This window comes from Ranitomeya imitator, chromosome 4 (assembly GCF_032444005.1).
Source record: "Ranitomeya imitator isolate aRanImi1 chromosome 4, aRanImi1.pri, whole genome shotgun sequence".
NCBI classification, from domain to species: Eukaryota; Metazoa; Chordata; class Amphibia; order Anura; family Dendrobatidae; genus Ranitomeya; species Ranitomeya imitator.
Window position 1 is genome coordinate 208248704 of NC_091285.1, and position 25946 is coordinate 208274649.

At 43.8% G+C, this 25946-nt stretch overlaps 1 protein-coding gene across 3 annotated transcripts in view; it reads right to left on the bottom strand.

Annotated features, from left to right (window-relative positions):
• Positions 1–298: 298 nt before the first annotated feature.
• KIF20A (kinesin family member 20A) overlaps positions 299–25946 on the bottom strand; it is a 93084-nt gene continuing 67436 nt past the window's right edge. The window contains exons 17-20 of one of the 3 annotated variants that reach the window (XM_069764337.1): positions 23053–23144; positions 4070–4129; positions 3424–3561; positions 299–968 (exon numbers count right to left, since the gene is read on the bottom strand). In XM_069764337.1, coding sequence (XP_069620438.1) covers positions 660–968; positions 3424–3561; positions 4070–4129; positions 23053–23144 — 599 coding nt within the window. In that variant the 3' untranslated portion in view covers positions 299–659. The remainder of the gene's footprint in view (positions 969–3423; positions 3562–4069; positions 4130–23052; positions 23145–25946) is intronic. The other 2 variants (XM_069764338.1, XM_069764339.1) reach the window with 2 other exon arrangements.

Consider the following 25946-nt stretch of genomic DNA (forward strand, 5'->3'; position numbering starts at 1 on the left):
GGCATTCCTGCTCTAGATAAGAAATAATGGAGATACTTGGCACATAATTTGGCCAATTCATGCATGCCCAGAAGCCAACGACAAGGCGATCTCCGGTTATTTCAGCAGGATACTAGCCATAAATTTTGGCTTTAGAGAGGTGTTCACACAAGATAGATTCCCAGCAAACCGGAGATCGCTTTGTCGTTGGCCATGCTGCAAAAAGAATGGAGCAAAGCCTCATCCAGAATTACCTCGGACCCAAAATATCAGGGAACTACGCAATCAAACATTCTGGAAACAATTGTAAATTTTCCTATAGTGAACTGTACAAAATAGTGATTTATTTGCAACTCAAAATACATGATGAATATTGCACTTGTAAACCGCTTCAACTTCAGAACTGCAATAAAAATGAAAAACAAAAACTTAGAACCAGTAAAAACTTGCCACAAGCTGTGCATGACTGAGGTTTATAAAACACAGGGATACAAATTAGGCGTTTTAGATAAAGTGTTCCGGCAGTCATACAAAAACCAAACGTAAAGTCTTATACATTCTACTAGTCCCTTTACTATAGAGGATATAGAGCCCATTGATGTAAAAATGTATATACAATTACTGCCACAATAGCAGCAAAACAACGCACTCTTACAGAGTCCATTAGCAGCAGGCAAAATTCAATACTTTCTACCAAAATCAACAGTCTTCAGTACAGGAGATCTGCGAGCTCGCAGAACACGACTGTAAGGACTGTTCTCAAGTAGTGCTTTTTGTCCAGGAGTCCTGGACAGGAGGTTGCGGAGAAACGGCCTCTTCTCGGAGCTTTGGATCGGCTGGAGATTCTCATTGTTGCATGTACGTTTTAGACCAGATGTTCCTTGTAGTCTTTGCACAGTATTGTACTGCTCTGCAATGCAAATTGCTTTCTTTCTCAGATCCATCTTCACCAGGACCATGTTGTTTTGCAGCTCTGCTAAAGTCTTTTCCTAAGAAAGATGTACATTTTCCATTAGAATGTTATAGACAATGTACTTTTACTTTGCCCTCTTAAACAACAACAGTTGTTGCATACATTTGGTAATTTATACAATAGAAATCTTTTGACTGTCACCTCTTGGGAAGCTGGGTGATAGCCAGTATGGCCATAATGGTGAGGTTATCACCCAGCTTTCTTGGAGCCCGGAAAAGCAAATTTGTCAAGTCATCTAGATTCCCTTACTGTTCTATGTACAGAAAAGCAGAAAGGGAGTCAGATATACATGACAAGTTTCACAATTACAGCTTGCATTCTAGTCAAACCATGTTGATCACACATAAAACCCAGACATGAAGTGCGCCAAGTCTCTTAGTGGATCAAAAATGATAACTATTTGTCTCTGCAGTCAATTCTCTATTTTTAAGTGGGGAATAAATTCCAAATGGCGGTTTGGGAAAAATATATTGGGGTTGTTTTTAACCCCTTCAAGACGGAGCCCACCATGCGGGAAGTAAGCGGATCATGTGCAGATGGTACCCAGGGTGGAGGAGAGGAGATTCTCCTCCACGGACTGGGCACCATGTAACTGTCAAAAAAAAAAGAAAGAAAGAATAAAAAAAAAAAAAAAAAAAAAAAGATATTCTCACCTTCCGATGGCCCCCGAAGTCCTCCCGCCTCTCAGCGGTGCACGCGGCGGCTTCTGTTCCCAGGGATGCTATGCGTGAAGGACCTGGGATGACGTCGCGGTCACGTGACCGTGATGTCATCCCAGGTCCTTCGCACAAAGCATCCCTGGGAACGGAAGCCACCACGTACACCGCTGAGGAGATTGGGGGCCGTCGGAAGGTGAGAATAACCATTTTTTAAATATTTTTAACATTAGATCTTTTTTTACTATTGATGCTGCATCAATAGTAAAAAGTTGGTCACACTTGTCAAACACGGTTTGACAAGTGTGACCAACCTGTCAATCAGTTTTCCAAGCGATGCTACAGATCGCTTGGAAAATGCTATCATTCTGCAAGTTAATTACGCTTGTAAAACGTTAGTGTTTAGTGGGAAAACGCATGCCAATTCTGCATGCGGTATACCCGCGGCAGGAGTTGCAGAATTGCAGCGGAAATTTCCACGGCAATTCTGCAACATGTGCACTTACCCTGAGAAGTCCCGAAAGCTTGCTTTGTAACATCATTTATTTTATTTGTTAGCCATTAAAAGGTATCATAACTACAAGATTACCGTATCTTGTTTTCACACTGAAAGCATTAATGTACTAAGAAAAACGAGAAACATTTTCAATTGAAGTAAAATGGTGGGAAAAATTATGCAATTCCAAAATGGTTATTTGGGTTTTGTTTTATGGAGTTCATTGTATGGTAAAAAATTATTTTGCACATGTATGTATGTAGAGGGGGCACCACGGACAAAAAAGTGGGATCACCCTGACCTGCAAGAAAATGTGAACCTAAAAGCAGCCGTTTTTAAGTTGTGTTTTCCTTATAGCTTGTTTCATATGTACTGTATTAATAAAATTATACCTATTTTTTGCTGAATCCATTGTGTGGTGATCCCCATTTGTATGACCTTCACTTTTCTCTCGGCTGCTTTTAGGTTAAAAAATTATTTTGCTGCATGATTCTCCAGGTCAGTACGATTACAGTGATTCCAAACTTGCATAGATTGAAAATCTACTCTACATATAACTTTCTATACTTATTTTTCATTTACATATCATGCAGTATCTTTTGGTTTGTGTCAATTGAACTGTGTGATGGCTTGTTTTTTTAGATGGCGAGCAGACTTTTTATTGATTTCAATTCAGAGTACACACGACACTTTGGCCACTTTTTCTAACATTTTTGCAGGGAGGTGTGGTGACCAAATAAAACAAAAAAAAATTTTTTTTCCTTCTCATTACAGCATCTACTGTATGGGTATATTTTGATTGACTGAACATTAAAGGGCATGGCAATGAGACTTGAACCTGCGATCATTCGATCACTTAGACCATATACTACAATACCATAGCATATAGTGAAAATCCTATGAAGCATAGCTTTTGGAAGAGTTTCATAGTAATATGATGACATGTTCAAGACCCTCGTCACTGCTATCTGTTATCTTGGCAGCCCATCTATGCGACGCAGGAGATGGGAGCCAATGCACGAGACCCAGCAACCACACCATATAAATGCCACTGTCAGAGTTTGACAATGGCATTTAAACAGTTACCAGCAATGAATGGAGCTCCGTTACGGCCACAGCTGCAGGCTACGTAATATTGCCGATATCATCTGCTGTTGGAGAGAGCTCAGCTCTTGAATCTATAACATCTTGTAAATACAAAAAATTGCTACCATAAACTGCTGAATATTTAGTTATAGTCCAAATCCTCGATAAACATAGCTCAGCCATTATCAGGCTATTGATTTCAGTAGCTGGAATACACAAAGATGGGAACCAACCTGTCTAGACAAGATGTCATCACAACCAGACAGGGCCTGTCTCAGTTTCTCTGCTCCAGTCGTATGGCAGCATGCCCTATCAACCTGTTGTAAAGAGGCACCAAACTTCTGGATTTCTGTGCGCAACAACCTGATGTTCTGTTGAGGGGAACAAAAAACAAGATCACAGTCAAAAGTATATTCTTCTTGAATAAGCACTAACCCACCACTAGAAGCGATCCACCCCATGACTCTCACCCAATGGGAAAGGAAGGAAGCAGGATTCTGTGCAGAAGCATGGAGACTACATCAGATTCTGGAGAGCAAGCAATTTGCTTCAAAAGTCACAATCTGTCAGGTGGATTTTTGTAACACTACTAATTACAGATTAGAGGCCCCAGTTCTCTGAAACATATTATTCTAGTTACAGTAGAACAACTCTAAAAAGTACAACTTAAAATGCGGATTAACATATTATGGTACCAAAGTAGGCATTCTGCACTATTCTAGAATGTAGAAACAGATCCAGAAAACATGGGGCCCCCATCAATACAGCTGAAATACAAGCAAAGCAAAGACAGGAAAGGACTGCAAAGCAATGGAACACAGCTGCTCCCCAGAACCTTATGGTGAGGAAAAGGTGAAAGTAGACAAAAAAGATGGTTACCCAAAGAGCTCTTGTGTGCTGAAAATCTGTGCACTTGTGATGAGAGCCCAGAAAATACTGCTGGAAAAGTAAAATATAGGAAACATTTTACAGTTTTAAAATACAGCCTTTAATCCCCACAAATTGAGAATGAACCTAGTGAGCTTGGCAAGTGGGAAAGCAAAACATGAAGGGCAGCTATATTGGCTAGACAAATAAAAGCAAAAAAGTCAATGCAATCTTGAGCACCTGAATTATTTCAGGAAGCAGACTTAGCATGCACAAAGAGCAACTCTTTATAACCCGCTTTCAAAAGTGGCTGCCTATTCGTTCCCAACCAAAAAAAGCCATATTCCACAAGCCCCACCGTGGAAACATTAAGCAATCAGCTGCCTTTGCTGGTAAAAACAGCAAGTAGCGCCACAACTGGACAAATGAAATACCACACTTTGCCCATTGAATCAAGTGTGCAACAACAAATAGTTGTGCCAATTCTTTAAAGGGACACTCACCTGAATTTGGAGGGAACAATCTTCAGCCATGGAGGCGGGGTTTTGGGGTTTTTGATTCACCCTTTCCTTACCCGCTGGCTGCAATATTGGATTGAAGTTCATTCTCTGTCCTCCGTAGTACATGCCTGCACAATCTTGCCTTGTGCAGGCGTGTACTATGGAGGAAAGAGAATGAACTTCAATCCAATATTGCAGCCAGCGGGTAAGGAAAGGGTGAATCAAAAACCCCAAAACCCCGCCTCCATGGCTGAAGATTGTTCCCTCCAAATTCAGGTGACAGTGTCCCTTTAAAGAGGACCTTTCACCAAATGTTTCATGTTGAACTGGACAATGGATGTATGGTAACAGTTCCTGCAGAGCAGAATACATTGTTTTTTCCCTCTCTACTGCAGAAATATTAGAAATCAAAGTAATTGGCATCTAATGAGTTAATATTGATTCCAAGTGGCTGCTATACAGGAAAAACACACCCTTTCTGAAGACTGACACACACTTGGCTTTAACAAAGAAAAAAAAAAAAAAAAGGAGAGAAAATGTTAAGTGCAAGAGGTTGTTAGGATCAGTGGACACATTGCATATTTGTAGTATTTTAGTTGTTTTTTTTCTGAGTAGTTTTTTTTTTTTTATAGCAGGCAAACCCTGCTCTCTTGGCAGTAAAAGATGCTGCAGTAGGTTTTGCTTTGTCTTTTGTGCATTTTTCATGCGGATATGTCATGCTACATTTGACGCTTGTGCATGCTGATAATTGTACTTCATCAGGCTTTGGCACAAAGAAAAAAACAAACAAACAAAACAAACAAAAAAAACAGCAATCCCCAATACCTGCACTTTTTGCACCACCCATGGATGAAAAACGCTGAAAAAAAAGCTAAAAGTATTGACACGCTCCATTCTGCAAAACCCAAGGTTTTGCACAAAATACGGAGAAAAAAAAAAGTGATGTGCATGAGATTTCTGAAATCTCAGACATAACTGGTACTGTAAAACGCAAATAAAGTTTGCATTAAAAACATAGCCTAAGGGTTTCCTGATGCCAGCAAAGTGAATGAGAATCCTGAAGTGTCATACACACTTTTTTTAAATGATTTCAAAAAGGTTTTAATTCTAGATAATGCTGTTAAAGGGAACCTGTCACCCCGAAATTCTGTAATGCTGTAGATAAGCCCCCGATGTGACCTAAAAAAGGAGAAAAAGACGTTAGTTTATACTCACCCAGGGGCGGTCCCGCTGCTGGTCAGGTCGGATGGGCGTCTCCGGTCCGCTGCGGCGCCTCCTATCTTCTTTCCATGACGTCCTCTTCTGATCTTCAGCCACGGCTCCGGCGCAGGCGTACTTTGCTCTGCCCTCTTGAGGGCAGAGGATAGTACTGCAGTGCGCAGGCGCCGGAAAGGTCAGAGGCCCGGCGCCTGCGCACTGCAGTACTTTGTCTGCCCTCAACAGGGCAGAGCAAAGTACACCTGCGCCGGAGCCGTGGCTGAAGATCAGAAGAGGACGTCATGGAAAGAAGATCGGTCCGCTGCGGCGCCTCCTATCTTCTTTCCATGACGTCCTCTTCTGATCTTCAGCCACGGCTCCGGCGCAGGCGTACTTTGCTCTGCCCTCTTGAGGGCAGAGGATAGTACTGCAGTGCGCAGGCGCCGGAAAGGTCAGAGGCCCGGCGCCTGCGCACTGCAGTACTTTGTCTGCCCTCAACAGGGCAGAGCAAAGTACACCTGCGCCGGAGCCGTGGCTGAAGATCAGAAGAGGACGTCATGGAAAGAAGATAGGAGGCGCCGCAGCGGACCAGAGACGCCCATCCGACCTGACCAGCAGCGGGACCGCCCCTGGGTGAGTATAAACTAACGTCTTTTTCTCCTTTTTCAGGTTACATCGGGGGCTTATCTACAGCATTACAGAATGCTGCAGATAAGCCCCTGATGCCGGTGGGATTACCTCACCCGCGATTTTCGGGGTGACAGGTTCCCTTTAAATACTTTGTATGGCAGCCACTAGAATTGTTCTAATACCCGTCGCAGAGCTAAGGGTACATGCACATTAGAATTTTCTATTGTGGTGATATTCATGGACTAGTTTATATAATAGGAGGAATCCATCAGCCCCATGTACAAGAGTATGAGTAATAGTACTGAACTATTAAAGGGAACCTGTCACCCTCAAAATGGAAGGTGAGCTAAGCTCACCAGCATCAGGGGCTTATCTACTGCATTCTGTAATGCATTCTGGAATGCTGTAGATAAGCCCCCAATGTATCCTAAAAGATGAGAAAAAGAGGTTAGATTATACTCACCTGGGTGGGCGATCCGATCCGATGGGTGTCGCGGTCCGGCGCCTCCTATCTTCTTACGATGACGTCCTCTTCTTGTCTTCACGCTCCGGCTGTGGCATACTTTGTCCTGTTGAGGGCAGAGCAAAGTACTGCAGTGCGCAGGCGCCGGTAAAGGTCAGAGAGGCCCAGCACCTGCGCACTGCAGTACTTTACGCTGCCCTTAACAGGACAAAGTACACCTGCGCCGGAGCAAGAAGACAAGAAGAGGACGTCATCTGATGAAGATAGGAGGAGCTGGACCGGACCACGACACCCATCGGATCGGACTGCCCCCCGGGTGAGTAATCTAACCTCTTTTTCTCATCTTTTAGGATACATCGGGGGCTTATCTACAGAGTTACAGAATGCTGTAGATAAGCCCCTGATGCTGGTGGGCTTTAAAGGGAACCTGTCACCCCCCCTAGGTGTTTGTAACTAAAAGAGCCACCTTGTGCAGCACTAATGCTGCAATTGGACAAGGTGGCTCTTTTATAGTTATGCTCCTTGCATACGCTGAAATATACACTTATAAAATGTGTCCCCTCATACCGTGAAATCGCCAGGGAGGCTGGACTTTCCTTCCTAATCAGACGCAGCACAGCCGTCATTCATACCCCCTAGGCGGGGCACATGTAAGCTGTTCAAAACAGCTGACATATCCCAGCTTTGATGCGGGCGTTCTGCCATCGGACATACTATTCTGTCCGATGGCAGAAAGAGGTTAAAAGGGTGGTCAATTTTCCCGAGGGGCCACATGAGAGACAGTGAAACCTATAGGTTAAAATTAATTTTGATCAATATTAACCTTATATTAATATCAATGTTATACTTAATGCTGCGCAATATTAAATATTGGCTAGCTGCTATTTCATGCTACAATAGGGCTTATTGTAACACGTTATCAGTAGAAGCTAATCAAAACCATCTATAACTGCTTTTTATAATACATACTGCTACTGTTATTTGGCATTAAAGGGAAGGTGCCGCAATTTTGTTTTTGTATTAAAAATAATTGTTTATATAAACAATTACTTTTAATACAAAATATTTTTTTTTAACTTTAATATATTTTTTATTATTAATTATTTTTGCAGCCACTGGGCGCCGCCATTTTGCTTTGCAGCAGTGTAAGAGTCCCAGCACGACACTTACACTGTGCAAAATACGGCTGCCCTGGACATAGGAGGCTGCGGTCGGGAGGCGACCCATTAGCTACAATTATAAGCTCAGCTTCTCTCTGCTCTGATGTGGCCACGCCCCCTGGGCTGTCTCCACATCACAGCAGGGGCAGGAGATCGGCGCCATCTTGCTTCAGTCTACAGTGGAGTGTACCTGTGAGCTCCACTGTGACTGAGCTGTGCTGTTAGAGGGGCAGCTCCATCTGTCTCCCCTCACACTCAGCGGCGTTCCCTGTCCTCTGGTGTGTGGCTGTAATCCCTAGAGAGGGTGAAGGAGTGCTGCCGTCTGATGTCTATCTGGAGCTGCAGAGAGGTAACAGAGGGGGATGGGGGAGGCTCTGTGCTGCTCCGACCCTGCCTCACTGTAGCTCCTCACAGGACATCAGACCCTGCATCTATCACTATACTGTGCTGAGCCATGTATCTAATCCTCTCCTGTGTGATACTGTCTGCTGAGCCATGCATCTAATCCTCTCCTGTGTGATACTGTCTGCTGAGCCATGTATCTAATCCTCTCCTGTGTGATACTGTCTGCTGAGCCATGCATCTAATCCTCTCCTGTGAGATACTATGCTGAGCCATGCATCTAATCCTATACTGTGTAATATTATACTGAGCAGTGTATCTAATCCTATACTGTGCTGAACCAAGTATCTAATCCTCTCCTGTGTAATACTGTCTGCTGGCCCCTGTATCTAATCCTCTCCTGTGTGATACTGTCTGCTGAGCCGTGTATCTAATCCTATACTGTGTGATATTATGCTGAGCCGTGTATGTAATCCTCTCTTGTGTGATACTGTCTGGTGAACCGTGTATCTAATCCACTTCTATGCACTCCTCTCCCCCCTGCATATCTTTCCCCATTGCACACACAACTCAATGCGTGCGATAACAGGAGCTGCGGGCGTCATGCTGTATTATGGCATTATGTGAGATCTATATGACGGTATTATGTGATCTGTATGGTGGTATTATGCTTGATCAGTATTGTGAGAATTATATGGTGGTATTGTGTGTGATCTATATGGCGGTATTGTGAAAACACTGGCAGTATTATGTGTGATCTATATGGCGGTATGTGAACACTGGTGGTATTATGTGTGATCTATATGGCGGTATGTGAGAACACTGGTGGTATTATGTGTGATCTATATGGCGGTATTATGTGAGAACACTATGGCAGTATTATCTTCAGAAAGCGGACCCATTCTAGGGTGGTTCTGGCTGAGCACCTGCACGCGGGTCTGGGGTAATAGAGGGGACAGCATGACCTCCAGTTAGGTGTAGTCAGGGGAAGGCTGGTGAGGTAGCTGAAGAGAGGGGTCTCATTTTTATGGTTACTATATGGCTACATTTCCTTCCCAGCGTCACCCCAGACTGCGCCTGTAGCCTCGCTTTCACACATCGCCAGGACAGGATGGGGAAGACAAGATCTGAGGAGGGGAATGGGGTCTGTATGCAAAGTCTGGATCAGACCAGGCCATCAATCCGCAGAAATGTTTCCTGGATTTCTGTGGAGCAAACAAGCAGATGGTCCATCCATGTGTATAAAAGACAGCGCTCTATGTACAATCCCTGGCTGCTCCGCACACCGAACAGGGGGCCCCTATAGACCAGCACACTGCTCTCCTGAAATACTCTGTGCTGCTGTCACCCTGCTCCCTCCACCACATATCTCCCAGAATCCTTGCTGCCTGCCATCCTCGGTGACTGTCTACTTGTCAGTATAAGGCTGCTTTCACACTAGCGTCGGTACGGGCCCGTCGTACCGACACATGCTGTGAAAGAAATGTCCGACGTGGGCAGCAGAAGCAGTCTTACGACACTTCCGCTGCCCCATTGTAGGGTCTGGGGAGGATGGGGCGGAGTTTCTGCCGTGCATGCGCGGTCGAAAATGGTGGACTCGACGCACAAACAAACGTTACATGTAACTTTTTTTGTGGCGGCGGTCCACCAAAACATGACGCAACCGTCGCACGACAGTTGCGACGTGTGACAATACGTCGATAATGTTAGTCTATGGGGAAAAAACGCATCCTGCAGACAACTTTGCAGGATGTGTTTTTTCTCCTGAACGACGCATTGCAACGTACAGCCAACAACGCTAGTGTGAAAGTAGCCTAAGGCTTTCACTATCAGTATTTGGTCAGTATTTTACCTCAGTATTTGTAGCTAAAACCAGGAGTGGGTGATAAATACAGAAGTGGTGCATATGTTTCTATTATACTTTTCCTCTATTTGTTCCACTCCTGGTTTTGGCTTACAAATACTGAGGTAAAATACTGACCACATACTGCTAGTGTGATGGCAGCCATACTCTGCAGTCACCAACAAAATGGTTGCTCATTTGGTTCCTGATCATCATCCTCTCTAATCCCTTAGCAGACACACTCAGAAGGGGAGGAGAGGAGACATCACACGTCAGCAGACTCCGCCCATAATTACTGCAGTGCAGTAATGTGAGCTAGTTGTACACTAGGTTTTTCTGAAATTTCAGCAGCTGCTCCCCCTAGTGTTTAACCCCTTCATGACCCAGCCTATTTTGACCTTAATGACCTGGCCGTTTTTTGCAATTCTGACCAGTGTCCCTTTATGAGGTAATAACTCAGGAACGCTTCAACGGATCCTAGCGGTTCTGAGATTGTTTTTTCGTGACATATTGGGCTTCATGTTAGTGGTAAATTTAGGTCAATAAATTCTGCGTTTATTTGTGATAAAAACGGAAATTTGGCGAAAATTTTGAAAATTTCGCAATTTTCACATTTTGAATTTTTATTCTGTTAAACCAGAGAGTTATGTGACACAAAATAGTTAATAAATAACATTTCCCACATGTCTACTTTACACCAGCACAATTTTGGAAACAACATTTTTTTTTGCTAGGAAGTTATAAGAGTTAAAATTTGACCAGCGATTTCTCATTTTTACAACGAAATTTACAAAACCATTTTTTTTAGGGACCACCTCACATTTGAAGTCAGTTTGAGGGGTCTATATGGATGAAAATACCCAAAAGTGACACCATTCTAAAAAATGCACCCCTCAAGGTGCTCAAAACCACATTCAAGAAGTTTTTTAACCCTTCAGGTGCTTCACAGCAGCAGAAGCAACATGGAAGGAAAAAATGAACATTTAACTTTTTAGTCACAAAAATTATCTTTTAGCAACATTTTTTTTATTTTCCCAATGGTACAAGGAGAAACTGAACCACGAAAGTTGTTGTCCAATTTGTCCTGAGTACGCTGATACCTCATATGTGGGGGTAAACCACTGTTTGGGCGCACGGCAGGGCTTGGAAGGGAAGGAGCGCCATTTGACTTTTTGAATGAAAAATTGGCTCCACTCTTTAGCGGACACCATGTCACGTTTGGAGAGCCCCCGTGTGCCTAAAAATTGGAGCTCCCCCACACGTGACCCCATTTTGGAAACTAGACGCCCCAAGGAACTTATCTAGATGCATAGTGAGAACTTTGAACCCCCGGGGGCTTCACAAATTGATCCGTAAAAATGAAAAAGTACTTTTGTTTCACAAAAAAATTCTTTTAGCCTCAATTTTTTTCATTTTCACATGGGCAACAGGATAAAATGGATCCTAAAATTTGTTGGGCAATTTCTCATGAGTACACCGATACCTCACATGTGGAGGTAAACCACTGTTTGGGCACATGGTAAGGTTCGGAAGGGAAGGAGCGCCATTTGACTCTTTGAATGAAAAATTATCTCCATTGTTAGCGGACACCATGTCGTGTTTGGAGAGCCCCCGTGTGCCTAAACATTGGAGCTCCCCCACAAATAACCCCATTTTGGAAACTAGACCCCCCAAGGAACTTATCTAGATGCATATTGAGCACTTTAAACCCTCAGGTGCTTCACAAATTGATCTGTAAAAATGAAAAAGTACTTTTTTTTTCACAAAAAAATTCTTTTCGCCTCAGTTTTTCATTTTCACATGGGCAATAGGATAAAATGAATCCTAAAATTTGTTGAGCAATTTCTCCCGAGTACGCCGATACCTCATATGTGGGGGTAAACCACTGTTTGGGCACACGGCAGGGCTCGGAAGGGAAGGCGCGCCATTTGACTTTTTGAATGGAAAATTAGCTCCAATTGTTAGCGGACACCATGTCGCGTTTAGAGAGCCCCTGTGTGCCTATGCATTGGAGCTCCCCCACAAGTGACCCCATTTTGGAAACTAGACCCCCCAAGGAACTTATCTAGATGCATATTGAGCACTTTAAACCCCCAGGTGCTTCACAGAAGTTTATAATGCAGAGCCATGAAAATAAAAAATAATTTTTCTTTCCTCAAAAATGATTTTTAGCCTGGAATTTCCTATTTTGCCAAGGGTAATAGGAGAAATTGGACCGCAAATGTTGTTGTCCAGTTTGTCCTGAGTACGCTGATACCCCATATGTGGGGGTAAACCACTGTTTGGGCGCACGGCAGGGCTCGGAAGGGAAGGCACGCCAATTGGCTTTTTAAATGGAAAATTAGCTCCAATCATTAGCGGACACCATGTCACGTTTGGAGAGCCCCTGTGTGCCTAAACATTGGAGATCCCCCACATATGACCCCATTTTGGAAACTAGACCCCCAAAGGAACTAATCTAGATGTGTGGTGAGGACTTTGAACTTCCAAGTGCTTCACAGAAGTTTATAACGCAGAGCCATGAAAATAAAATAAAAATTTTATTTTCTCTAAAATGATTTTTTAGCCTGCAATTTATTATTTTCCCAAGGGTAACAGGAGAAATTTGACCCCAAAAGTTGTTGTACAGTTTCTCCTGAGTACGCTGATACCCCATATGTGGGGGTAAACCACAGTTTGGGCACATGTCGGGGCTCGGAAGTCAAGTAGTGACATTTTGAAATGCAGACTTTGATGGAATGCTCTGCGGGCGTTACGTTGCGTTTGCAGAGCCCCTGATGTGGCTAAACAGTAGAAACCCCCCCACAAGTGACCCCATTTTAGAAACTAGACCCCGAAAGGAACTTATCTAGATGTGAGGTGAGCACTTTGAACCCCCAAGTGCTTCACAGAAGTTTATAACACAGAGCAGTGAAAATAATAAATACGTTTTCTTTCCTCAAAAATAATTTTTTAGCCCAGAATTTTTTATTTTCCCAAGGGTTACAGGAGAAATTGGACCCCAAAAGTTGTTGTCCAGTTTCTCCTGAGTACGCTGATACCCCATATGTGGGGGTAAACCACTGTTTGGGCACACGTCGGGGCTCAGAAGGGAAGTAGTGACTTTTGAAATGCAGACTTTGATGGAATGGTCTGCGGGCGTCACGTTGCGTTTGCAGAGCCCCTGGTGTGCCTAAACAGTAGAAACCCCCCACAAGTGACCCCATTTTGGAAACTAGACCCCCCAAGGAACTTATCTAGATATGTGGTGAGCACTTTGAACCCCCAAGTGCTTCACAGACGTTTACAACGCAGAGCCGTGAAAATAAAAAATCATTTTTCTTTCCTCAAAAATGATGTTTTAGCAAGCAATTTTTTATTTTCTCAAGGGTAACAGGAGAAATTGGACCCCAGTAATTGTTGCCCAGTTTGTCCTGAGTACGCTGATACCCCATATGTGGGGGTAAACCACTGTTTGGGCACATGTCGGGGCTCGGAAGTCAAGTAGTGACGTTTTGAAATGCAGACTTTGATGGAATGGTCTGCGGGCGTCACGTTGCGTTTGCAGAGCCCCTGGTGTGCCTAAACAGTAGAAACCCCCCACAAGTGACCCCATTTTGGAAACTAGACCCCCCAAGGAACTTATCTAGATATGTGGTGAGCACTTTGAACCCCCAAGTGCTTCACAGACGTTTACAACGCAGAGCCGTGAAAATAAAAAATCATTTTACTTTCCTCAAAAATGATGTTTTAGCAAGCAATTTTTTATTTTCTCAAGGGTAACAGGAGAAATTGGACCCCAGTAATTGTTGCCCAGTTTGTCCTGAGTACACTGATACCCCATATGTGGGGGTAAACCACTGTTTGGGCACACGTCGGGGCTCGGAAGGGAAGGAGCACCATTTGACTTTTTGAATAAAAGATTGGCTGGAATCAATGGTGGCGCCATGTTGCGTTTGGAGACCCCCTGATGTGCCTAAACAGTGGAAACCCCTCAATTCTTACGCCAACACACCCCTAACCCTTATCCCAACTGTAGCCGTAACCCTAACCACAACCCTAACCGCAACACACCCCTAACCACAACCCTAACCCCAACACACCCCTAACCCTAACCACAACCCTAATTCCAACCCAACCCTAACCCTAAGGCTATGTACCCACGTTGCGGATTCGTGTGAGATTTTTCCGCACCATTTTTGAAAAATCCGCGGGTAAAAGGCACTGCGTTTTACCTGCGGATTTACTGCGGATTTCACCTGCGGATTCCTATTGAGGAATAGGTGTAAAACGCTGCGGAATCCGCACAAAGAATTGACATGCTGCGGAAAATACAACGCAGCGTTTCCGTGCGGTATTTTCCGCACCATGGGCACAGCGGATTTGGTTTTCCATAGGTTTACATGGTACTGTAAACCTGATGGAACACTGCTGCGGATCCGTAGCGGCCAATCCGCTGCGGATCCGCAGCCAAATCCGCACCGTGTGCACATAGCCTAATTCTAAAGGTATGTGCACACGCTTTGGAAAACGCTGCGGATCCGCAGCAGTTTCCCATGAGTTTACATTTCAATGTAAACCTATGGGAAACAAAAATCGCTGTACACATGCTGCGGAAAAACTGCACGGAAACGCAGCGGTTTACATTCCGCAGCATGTCACTTCTTTCTGCGGATTCCACAGCGGTTTTACAACTGCTCCAATAGAAAATCGCAGTTGTAAAACCGCAGTGAAATGCGCAGAAAAACCGCGGTAAATCTGCCATAAATCCGCAGCGGTTTAGCACTGCGGATTTATCAAATCCGCTGCAGAAAAATCCGCAGAGGACCAGAATACGTGTGCACATACCGAAACCCTAACCCTAACCCTAACCCTACCCCTAACCCTACCCCTACCCCTACCCCTAACCCTAACCCTACCCCTAACCCTACCCCTAACCCTACCCCTAACCCTAACCCTAACCCTACCCCTAACCCTAACCCTAACCCTAACCCTAGTTCTAACTCCAACCTTAGTGAAAAAAAAAAAAAATTCTTTATTTTATTATTGTCCCTATCTATGGGGGACAAATGGGGGGGGTCATTTACTGTTTTTTTATTTTGACCACTGTGATAGATTATATCACAGTGATCAAAATTCACATTGGAACGAATCTGCCGGCCGGCAGATTCGGCGGGCGCACTGCGCATGCGCCCGCCATTTTGGAACATGGCGGCGCTCGGGGAAGAAGACTGACGGACCTCGCCAGGATCGGTAAGTATAAGGGGGGGAGATCAGGGCACAGGGGGGGGAGATCAGGGCACGGGGGGGCGTCGGAGCACGGGGGGGGAGGGATCGGAGCATGGGGGAGAGTGATCGGTGTGCGGGCGGGTGGATCGGTGTGCAGGGGGGGGGGATCGGTGTGCAGGGGGGGTGGTTCGGAGCACGGGGGGGGATCGGAGTGCGGGGGGGTTTGATTGGAGCACGGGGGGGTGTGATTGGAGCACGGGGGAGCGGACAGGAGGACGGGGGAGCGGAGCACAGGACGGAGGGGAGCGGACCACCGATCGGGGGGCTGGGGGGGCGATCGGAGGGGTGGGGTGGGGGCACATTAGTATTTCCAGCCATGGCCGATGATATTGCAGCATCGGCCATGGCTGGATTGTAATATTTCACCATTTTTTTAGGTGAAATATTACAAATCGCTCTGATTGGTAGTTTCACTTTCAACAGCCAATCAGAGCGATCGTAGCCACGAGGGGGTGAAGCCACCCCCCCTGGGCTAAACTACCACTCCCCCTGTCCCTGCAGATCGGGTGAAATGGGAGTTAACCCTTTCACCCGGCCTGCAGGGACGCGATCTTTCTGTGACACAGCATATGCGTCACAGGTCGGATTGGCACCGACTTTCATGACGCATACGCTGTGTCACAGGTCGGGAAGGGGTTAAAAGGGGAAATTCCAAAACTTTTCAAATTATTTTTCATATTTTACTAAATTATAAACAAATGATATTTTTTAAGAAAATGTAATCATTAATTCTTCACATTTTTACAATTTCTGAAAAAAATTTTTTTTTTGATGGCACCTTCCCTTTAACCCCTTCACCCCAAAGCCTGTTTTCACCTAAGTGACAGGGCCAATTTTTACAATTCTGACCACTGTCACTTTATGAGGTTATAACTCTGAAACGCTTCAACGGATCCTGGTGATTCTGACACTGTTTTCTCGTGACATATTGTACTTCATGATAGTGGTAAAACTTCTTCGATATGACTTGCATTTATTTGTGAAAAAAACAAAAATTTGTCGGAAATTATGAAAATTTAGCAATTTTCAAACTCTTCGTTTTTATGCCCTTAAATTAGAGAGTTATATCACATAATATAGTTAATAAACAACATTTCCCACATCAGCACAATTTTGGAAACATAATTTTTTTTTGTTAGGACGTTATAAGGGTTAAAAGTTGACCAGCGATTTCTCATTTTTGCAACAAAATTTGCAAAACCATTTTTTTACAGACCGCCTCACACTTGAAGTGACTTTGAGGGGTCTATATGACAGAAAATGCCCAAAAGTGACACCATTCTAAAAACTGCACCCCTCAAGGTACTCAAAACCACATTCAAAGAGTTTATTAACCCTTCAGGTGCTTCACAGGAATGTTTAAAAAAATTGAACATTTAACTTTTTTTTTCACAAAATTTTTACTTCAGGTCCAATTTGTTTCATTTTACCAAGGGTAACAGGAGAAATTGGACCACAAAAGTCGTTGTACAATTTGTCCTGAGTACGCCGATACCCCATATGTGGGGGTAAACCACTGTTTGGGCACATGGCAGAGCTAGGAAGGGAAGGAGCGCTATTTGACTTTTCAATGCAAGATTTGCTGGAATTGAGATCGGAGCCCATGTCACGATTGGAGAGCCCCTGATGTGCCTAAGGGTACCGTCACACAGTGAAATTTTGATCGCTACGACGGCACGATTCGTGACGTTCGAGCGATATATCTGTGACGTTCGAGCGATATCGCAATGTCTGACACGCTCCTGCGATCAGGGACCCCGCTGAGAATCGTACGTCGTAGCAGATCGTTTGAAACTTTCTTTCGTCGTATAGTGTCCCGCTGTGGCGGCATGATTGCATGGTGTAACATATATCGTATACGATGTGGGCATAGTAACCAACGGCTTCTACATCGCACATACGTCATGAAATTATCGCTCCAGCGTCGTAGATTGCAAAGTGTGACAGCAGTCTACGACGCTGGAGCGATATTGTTACGACGCTGGAGCGTCACGGATCGTACCGTCGTAGCGATGAAAATTGCACTGTGTGACGGTACCCTAAACAGTGGAAACCCCCACAGGTGACACCATTTTGGAAAGTAGACCCCCTAAGGAACTAATCTAGATGTGTGGTGAGCACTTTGAACCTCCAAGTGCTTCACAGAAGTTTATAATGTAGAGCCGTAAAAAAAAATATTAATTTTCACAAAAAATGATCTTTTTGCCCCAAATTTTTTATTTTCCCAAGAGTAAAAGGATAAATTGTACCCCAAAAGTTGTTGTGCAATTTGTCCTGAGTACGTCGATACTTCATATATGGGGATAAACCACTGTTTGAGCGCATGGCAGAGCTCGGAAGGGAAGGAGTGCCATTTGACTTTTCAATGCAAAATTGGCTGGAATTGAGATCGGACGCCATGTCGCATTTGGAGAGCCCCTGACGTGCCTTAACAGTGGAAACCCCCCACAAGTGACCCCATTTTGGAAAGAAGACCCCCTAAGGAACTTATCTAGATGTGTGGTGAGCACTTTTAACCCCCAATTGTTTCACTAAAGTTTAGAATGTAGCATTGTGAAAATTAAAAAATCATTTTTCTTTCCACAAAATGATGTTTTAGCCCGCAATTTTTTTTTCCCCCAAGGGTAACAGGAGAAATTGGACCACAAATGTTATTGTCCAATTTGTCCTGAGTACGCTGATACCCCACATGTGGGGGGGAACCACCGTTTGAGTGCATGGCAGAGCTCGGAAGGGAAGGAGCACCGTTTGAAATGCAGACTTAGATGGAATGGACTGCAGGTGTCATGCTGCATTTGCAGAGCCCCTGATGTACCTAAACAGTAGAAACCCACCACAAGTGACCCCATATTGGAAACTAGACCCCCCAAGGAACTTATCTAAATGTGTTGTGAGAGCTTTGAACCAACAAGTGTTTCACTACAGTTTATAACGCAGAGCCGTAAAAATAAAAAATATTTTTTTTTCCACGAAAATGATATTTTATCCCCTATGTTTTTATTTTCCCAAGGGTAACAGGACAAATTGGACCCCAAAAGTTGTTGTCCAACTTGTCCTGAGAACGCTGATACCCCATATGTTGGGGGGAACCACTGTTTGGGTGCACGGCAGAGCTCGGAAGGGAAGGAGCGCCATTTGAAATTCAGACTTAGATGGATTGGTCTGCAGGCGTCATGTTGCATTTGCAGAGCCCCTGATGTACCTAAACAGTAGAAACCCCCCACAAGTGACCCCATATTGGAAACTAGCCCCCAAAGGAACTTATCTAGATGTGTTGTGAGAGCTTTGAACCAACAAGTGCTTCACGGTGGCACAGTGGTTAGGGCAGCAGCCTTGCAGCGCTGGAGTCCTGGGTTCTAATCCCACCTTGGACAACATCTGCAAAGAGTTTGTATGTTCTCTCCGTGTTTGCGTGGGTTTTCTCCGGGCACTCCGGTTTCCTCCCACATTCCAAAGACATACTGATATGGAATTTAGATTGTGAGCCCCATCGGGGACAGCGATGATAATGTGTGCAAACTGTAAAGCGCTGCGTAATATGTTAGCGCTATATAAAAATAAAGATTATTTATTATTATTTAACAAGTGTTTCACTACAGTTTATAACGCAGAGCCATGAAAATAAAAAATATTTTTTTTTTCCACGAAAATGATATTTTATCCCCTATGTTTTTATTTTCCCAAGGGTAACAGGACAAATTGGACCCCAAAAGTTGTTGTCCAACTTGTCCTGAGAACGCTGATACCCCATATGTTGGGGGGAACCACTGTTTGGGCACACAGGAGAACTCGGAAGGGAAGGAGCCCTGTTTTACTTTTTCAAAGCAGAATTGGCTGGAATTGAGATCGGACGCCATGTCGCGTTTGGAGAGCCCCTGATGTGCCTAAACAGTGGAAACCCCCAATTATAACTGAAACCCTAACCCCAACTCTAGCCCTAACCCTAGCCCTAGCCCTAATGGGAAAATGGAAATAAATACATTTTTTTACATTTTATTATTTTTCCCTAACTAAGGGGGTGATGAAGGGGGGTTTGATTTACTTTTATAGCGTTTTTTTGGCGGATTTTTATGATTGGCAGCCGTCACACACTAAAAGACGCTTTTTATTGCAAAAAATAGTTTTTGCATCACCACATTTTGAGAGCTATAATTTATCCATATTTTGGCCCAGAGAGTCATGTGAGATATTGTTTTTTGCGGGACGAGTTGACGTTTTTATTGGTAACATTTTCGGGCAGATGACATTTTTTGATCGCTTTTTATTCCGATTTTTGGGAGGCGGAATGAACAAAAACCAGCAATTCCTGAATTTCTTTTAGGGGGGGGCGTTTATACCGTTCCACGTGTGGTAAAATGGATAAAGCAGTTTTATTCTTCGGGTCAGTACGATTACAGCGATACCTCATTTATGTAATTTTTTTTATGTTTTGGCGCTTTTACACAAAAACTATTTTATATAAAAAAATAATTGTTTTTGCATCGCATTATTCTGAGAGCTATAACTTTTTTATTTTTCTGCTGATGATGCGGCTTTTTTTTGCGGGACAAGATGACGTTTTCAGCGGTACCATGGTTATTTATATCCGTCGTTTTGATCGCGTGTTATTCCACATTTTGTTCGCCTGTATGATAATAAAGCGTTGTTTTTTGCCTTTTTTTTTTTTGCGGTGTTCACTGAAGGGGTTAACTAGTGGGATAGTTTTATAGAGCGGGTCGTTACGGACGCGGCGATATTAAATATGTGTATATTTATTGTTTTTTTTTTTTTTTTTACATAAATAAATGGATTTATTGGGAAATGTTTTTTTTTTTTATTTGGGGATTTTTTTTTTATTTTTTTTTTTTACACATTCTATTTTTTTTTTTTTTTTACTTTCTAACATTGTCCCAGGGTGGGACATCACTGTATTAGATCAGATCGTTGATCTGACACTGTGCATAGCACACTGTCAGATCAACGATCTGACAGGCAGCTTAGCTGGCTTCCAGCGCCTGCTCTCAGCAGGCGCCGGCTAGCCAGGTCACTTCATGACCCGGAAGGAGTCCGGCGGCCATCTTGGATCCGGGGACTCCTTCCGGGTCACCGGAGCAACGCGATCTCATTGCGTTGCTCCGGTGGGAGAGCGCAGGGAGCCCCCGTCCCTGCGCGATCCCCCTCTATGCCGCTGTCACTACTGACAGCGGCATCAGAGGGGTTAAATGCCCGCGATCGGCGATAGCGCCGATCGTGGGCATTGCTGCGGGGTGTCAGCTGTCATATACAGCTGACACCCGCACCCGATCACCGCGGCGCTCAGCGCGAGACCGCGGTGATCGGTGCGCCGTACTAGTACTGCTGCTGGCACTAATGCAGTGCCGGCAGCGCAGTACTAGTACGGCGCGTGTCGCGAAGGGGTTAAAGAGTAACCATTTACAATTTTATTTCATAAATCAGTAGCCATGGAATATAAGTAACTGCCTCTTTCTCCTCCTGAACTGATCTTTCATTTTGAAAATTTGCAATTCCCAGGTAAAATGTGTATTCAGTAAAGACAGATTGTTACATTACTGAGATGGCAGATGATCGTTGCTATTGGTAAGATTTTATATAGATGGGGAGGGGAGCTCTGCCTCTTTTACTCAAACCTCCCATCTACACAATCTCATCAGTGGCAGCCGCCATCTCCCATCTCAGTAATTGGAAAGGGTCTTTACTGAATACACATTTTACCTGGAAATTGAGAATTTTGAAAGTGAAAAATCGGTCCAGGTAGAGAAAGAAGCAGATTTCTCTGATAAGATACATTTCATAGTTTCTGATTTTCATGTGTACAATTGATTTATGAAAAATTGAAACAATGGTTAGACTAAGTATTACAACAGCTCCCCCCCACACAGTATGAGGGTCTAGCCCTGCATTCCTGTTCTGAGGATGAAGACACCATTAAAATTGAGATAACAGACAGTAAGGATCCCCATGCCATCCCATATGTACAGGCAATGTGACACTGTTTTTAGGCGTCTGGTCAGGAGAGCAGCAACCAAAGAGCCAGATGTGGCCTACAGTTTGCTTAGGTCATGTACTACACACAAGAAAAAACCCACACACACTAAAATACCATAAAAGTATGCATCAGTATCTAGTTTGTAGGCATAGAGGATGTTCTAAATTATTTTTAGTTGTTCCAACTGAATAACTCCTCTGCTTTGTATATTCTAAGAAGTGTAATATTTAGGCACACGTTGCGTTTTTTTCGCAGTTTTTCCCCGATAACGCTATATAACCGCAAAAAAACCGCATACAATAAGCATCCCATAATTTAGAATGAATTCCGCATGTTTTGTGCACAAACGCATCGCGGTTAAAAAAACGCAGCATGTTCATTAATTTTGCGTTTTTTTTTTTTTTTTCGGATTTCCCACTACAAAATGCATTGGGAAGTGTCCGGAAAAAACCGCGGCAAAATCGCGTCAAAAACGCATGCGGTTTTCTTGCAGAAAATGTCCGTTTTTTTCTCAGGAATTTTCTGCGAGAAATCCTGAACGTGTGCACATAGCCTTAAAGGGAGTCTGTCACTCCTAAAAAGAAAAAAAAAGTCATTAGCAGTATCAATTTCATTTCTGTGGTTACTTTTAAAACTATTTCATATGCAAAAGAGGGGGCTCGCACACCTTTACACCTCATAAATTCACATGCTGTGCATTTTTCACTTCCGGACTATAATTGACAACACTCAGTTGGTCAGTGCGAGAGCTGCCTGAACCCTGACCATGGCGCTGCATGTCCACACAGACTAGGATGGGCTCCCTACACTCAGAAATGTAACAAGTGGCTGCAGAGAGGAGAGGATCAGTTACGATCGCCTACAAATAGGTCAATATCAGCGAGGACATCAACCTATATTAAGTGATGTACTAAACACGTAACTGATCCGCTATCTCCCTCTGAAGTCACTTGCTACTCTTCTGGGTGTATCAATGTAGTGAGTGATGGCAGCCATCAGGAGGCAAAGAGGATAGTCAACGTAAATGTATAGGGTTGTGGTAAGGGATCGCTCCTCCTGCCAAGCAGCAAGTCAATTTAGGGGGAAGGAGTGGGAACTGCTTGCTATGCAAATTGTAGGAGAGTAAAAGGTGCATTTAACTCCTTCACAACATAGGATGTATCCCTGCCTTTGATGCAGGCTCAAACGTGGAGCCCACATCTTTCCCCGCACATGATAGCGGATTAAGAAAACGAAAAATGCAGTTAAAAGTAATTATAGGAATGAAATGCACAATTCAAATATGATTTTTTATAGAGGCTTAGTCACCTATAGAAATGACTGATTAGTTTAACTTGCATTTCAAGGGTGGAAGACTCTTTACTCATAATAAACCGTTCAAAGTTGCTTTCCTAGTATGGATCAAATTAGAAACAGTTTTCTCTGCTTGGTGTGGTCAGTTTCTTGTTTTCAATAATGCACTCCTACAGGCAAATGCCAGAATTCAGATTAAAGGTTTATTATCCTACATTCATATAATGCTACATAAACTAATCTTACCAATACTTTGCCATCTATATAAAGTGCATTAAGCCAATAAGTAAATATCCACAAATGTAGGACTTACCTTTTGCCCATCTTGAATTTTTCGATCTACATCAGCTGTGATAGTTCTGGCAGATGAAGGTGGTGCGGGAAGGGACTTAAGTCTTCCTATTTCTGTAGCAGATGAATAGTAAAGCGTTTAAACAATGACACACATACATACACTAAAACCCTAAATCTTTGTGCTCCGAATCAAAAAAATGACTAGAATCACAATGCTCTCTTCCTAAAAGTTTCCCACATGTCCTGGCCAGAGGTTAAACTAGGTATTTTGCAACCAGTTAAAAATACTACTCTTGGCATCTTTGAGGAACATTTTAAAGCCAGGAGGATTACGTAATTTGCAGTAAGGCCTTATTCACACATCTGATTTATGAGCATATGAGAAAATCAGGCAGATTATTCTGACCAGACTCTGCTCAGAGATGGGTCAGGTTTTATCTTATGGGGAGGAAAAACAAGTTACCATTCTGAGAGTCCGTGAAAATAGGATTGCCCTAGGATCAGAGTGTGGTCTAATTTTTGCACAGACCCATTGACTCATTTCAGATTTTGATCTCTGAACTATTGAATAAAAAATAAATTAATTGATAACTAAATCGGACATGTCTCCAATAATTGCTGTGGACCACTCAATCCAAAGGGGAAAGGTTGGGGTTATGGGGGGGAAAAAAAAAAAAAAAAAGACATGCGAATGATCTCATAGAATATGAGGAGGAGTGCCATCTGTGAAATCTACTGTTAGGCTGTGTGTAGACGTAGCAGATTTTTCGTGTTTTTTTTTTTTGCGGATTTTCACTATAAAACCGTGAAAAAAACGCTCACATTAAGCATCCTATTTAATAGAATGCAATCCGCATTTTTTGTGCACATGCTGCATTTTTTTCCTGAGCGGAATTGCATTCCAGAAAAAAACGCAGCATGTTCATTAAATTTGCGGAATCGCAGGGATTCCGCACAACTAGGAATGCATTGATCTTCTTACTTCCCACATGTGGCTATTCCCACCATGCGGGAAGTAAGCAGATCATGTGCGGTTGGTACCCAGGGTGGAGGAGAGGAGACTTTCCCCCACAGACTGGGCACCATATAATTGGTAAAAAAAAAAAAAGAATTAAAATAAAAAATCGTGATATACTCACCTTCTGATGGCCCCGGAGTCCTCCCGCCTCTCAGCGGTGCACGCGCCCGCTTCGGTTCCTATAGATGGTGTGTGTGAAGGACCTGCGATGACGTCGCGGTCACATGACCGCGATGATGTCATCGAAGGTCCTGCACACACACCATCTGTAGGAATGGAAGCCGCTGAGGAGATCGGGACGTCAGAAGGCGAGTATAACCATTTTTTATGTATTATTTTTAACATTCTATCTTTTACTATTAATGCGGCATTGGTTGCATCAATAGTAAAAAGTTGGTCACACTTGTCAAACACTATGTTTGACAAGTGTGACCAACCTGTCAATCAGTTTTCCAAGCGATGCTACAGATCGCTTGGAAAAAGCTAGCATTCTGCAAGCTAATTATGCCTGTAAAACACTAGTTTTCTGCGGGAATATGCATGCCAATTCCGCATGCGATATACTCGCGGCAGGAGTTGCAGAAATGCCGTGGAAATTTCCACGGCAATTCTGCAACGTGTGCACTTAGCCTTACACAAGAATCAGATGTGTGAATGAGGCCTTCACATGTTATCCTGTATATAAATGATGTAGCAGGTTCAGATTCCTAGCAATCCAGAGCAGGATTCTGTAATGTTATGTCCACAGTCAGAGGTTCAATGTGAGTTCTAGCAGCAGTTTGAACTTTCATGGAGAACAAATAATCTAATAAACTCTTAGGCTACTTTCACACTAGCGTCGGTACGGGCCCGTCGCAGTGCGTCGGGCCGACATACCGACGCACGCTATGAAGTAAAATCACAACGGGGGCAGCGGATGCAGTTTTACAACGCATCCGCTGCCCCACTGTAAGGTCCGGGGAGGAGGGGGCGGAGTTCCGGCCGCGCATGCGCGGTTGGAAAAGGCGGACCCGACGGACTGCAAAAACACGTCGCATGACGGATGCAACGTGTGGCAATCCGTCACTAATGAAAGTCTATGGAGAAAAAAAGCATCCTGCAGGCAACTTTGCAGGATGCGTTTTTTCTTCAAAACGACGCATTGTGATGTGCGTCGAACGACGCTAGTGTGAAAGTAGCCTTATTGACAGCATGAAAGGTCAAGAAAGCGCTAAAACCCTCACAGAACCTCAGCAAGATAGCCAGAGACATGCCAAAACTAAATTCTGCACAGGACTGATCCAGAGGTGAACAGTGTTTTGCCACTTCTCCCACCCCACTCCACAACATCCTGAATAAGATTCTGTTAGTGCTGAGGGACAGAGAGGGGTATAATATAAAAGACTTCCTCCACACCCTGCTACAAGATTAGCTGAGCCTTGGGGGAAGGGGGGGGGGGGGGGGGGAGGGTTTACAATTCTGACCAAAAACAGGATTTTTGGTTGCTTACCGTAAAATCTGTTTCTTGAAGCCTCCATTGGGGGACACAGGAACCATGGATGTATGCTGCTGCCACTAGGAGGCTGACACTATGCAAATAAAAAAGCTAGCTCCTCCTCTGCAGTGTACACCCCACCGACTGGCATTATACTCTTCAGTTAGTGAGAAAGCAGTAGGAGAAAAGAACAAGGTTGAAAAACCATAACCACAAACTTGAGAACTGTAAGGCTATATTCACACTTTGCGGATTTTGCTGCGGATCCGCAGCGGATTTGACCGCTGCGGATCCGCAGCAGTTTCCCATGAGTTTACATTTCAATGTAAACCTATGGGAAACAAAAAACGCTGTGCACATGCTGCAGAAAAATCCGCGCGGAAACGCTGCGGATTACATTCCGCAGCATGTCACTTCTTTT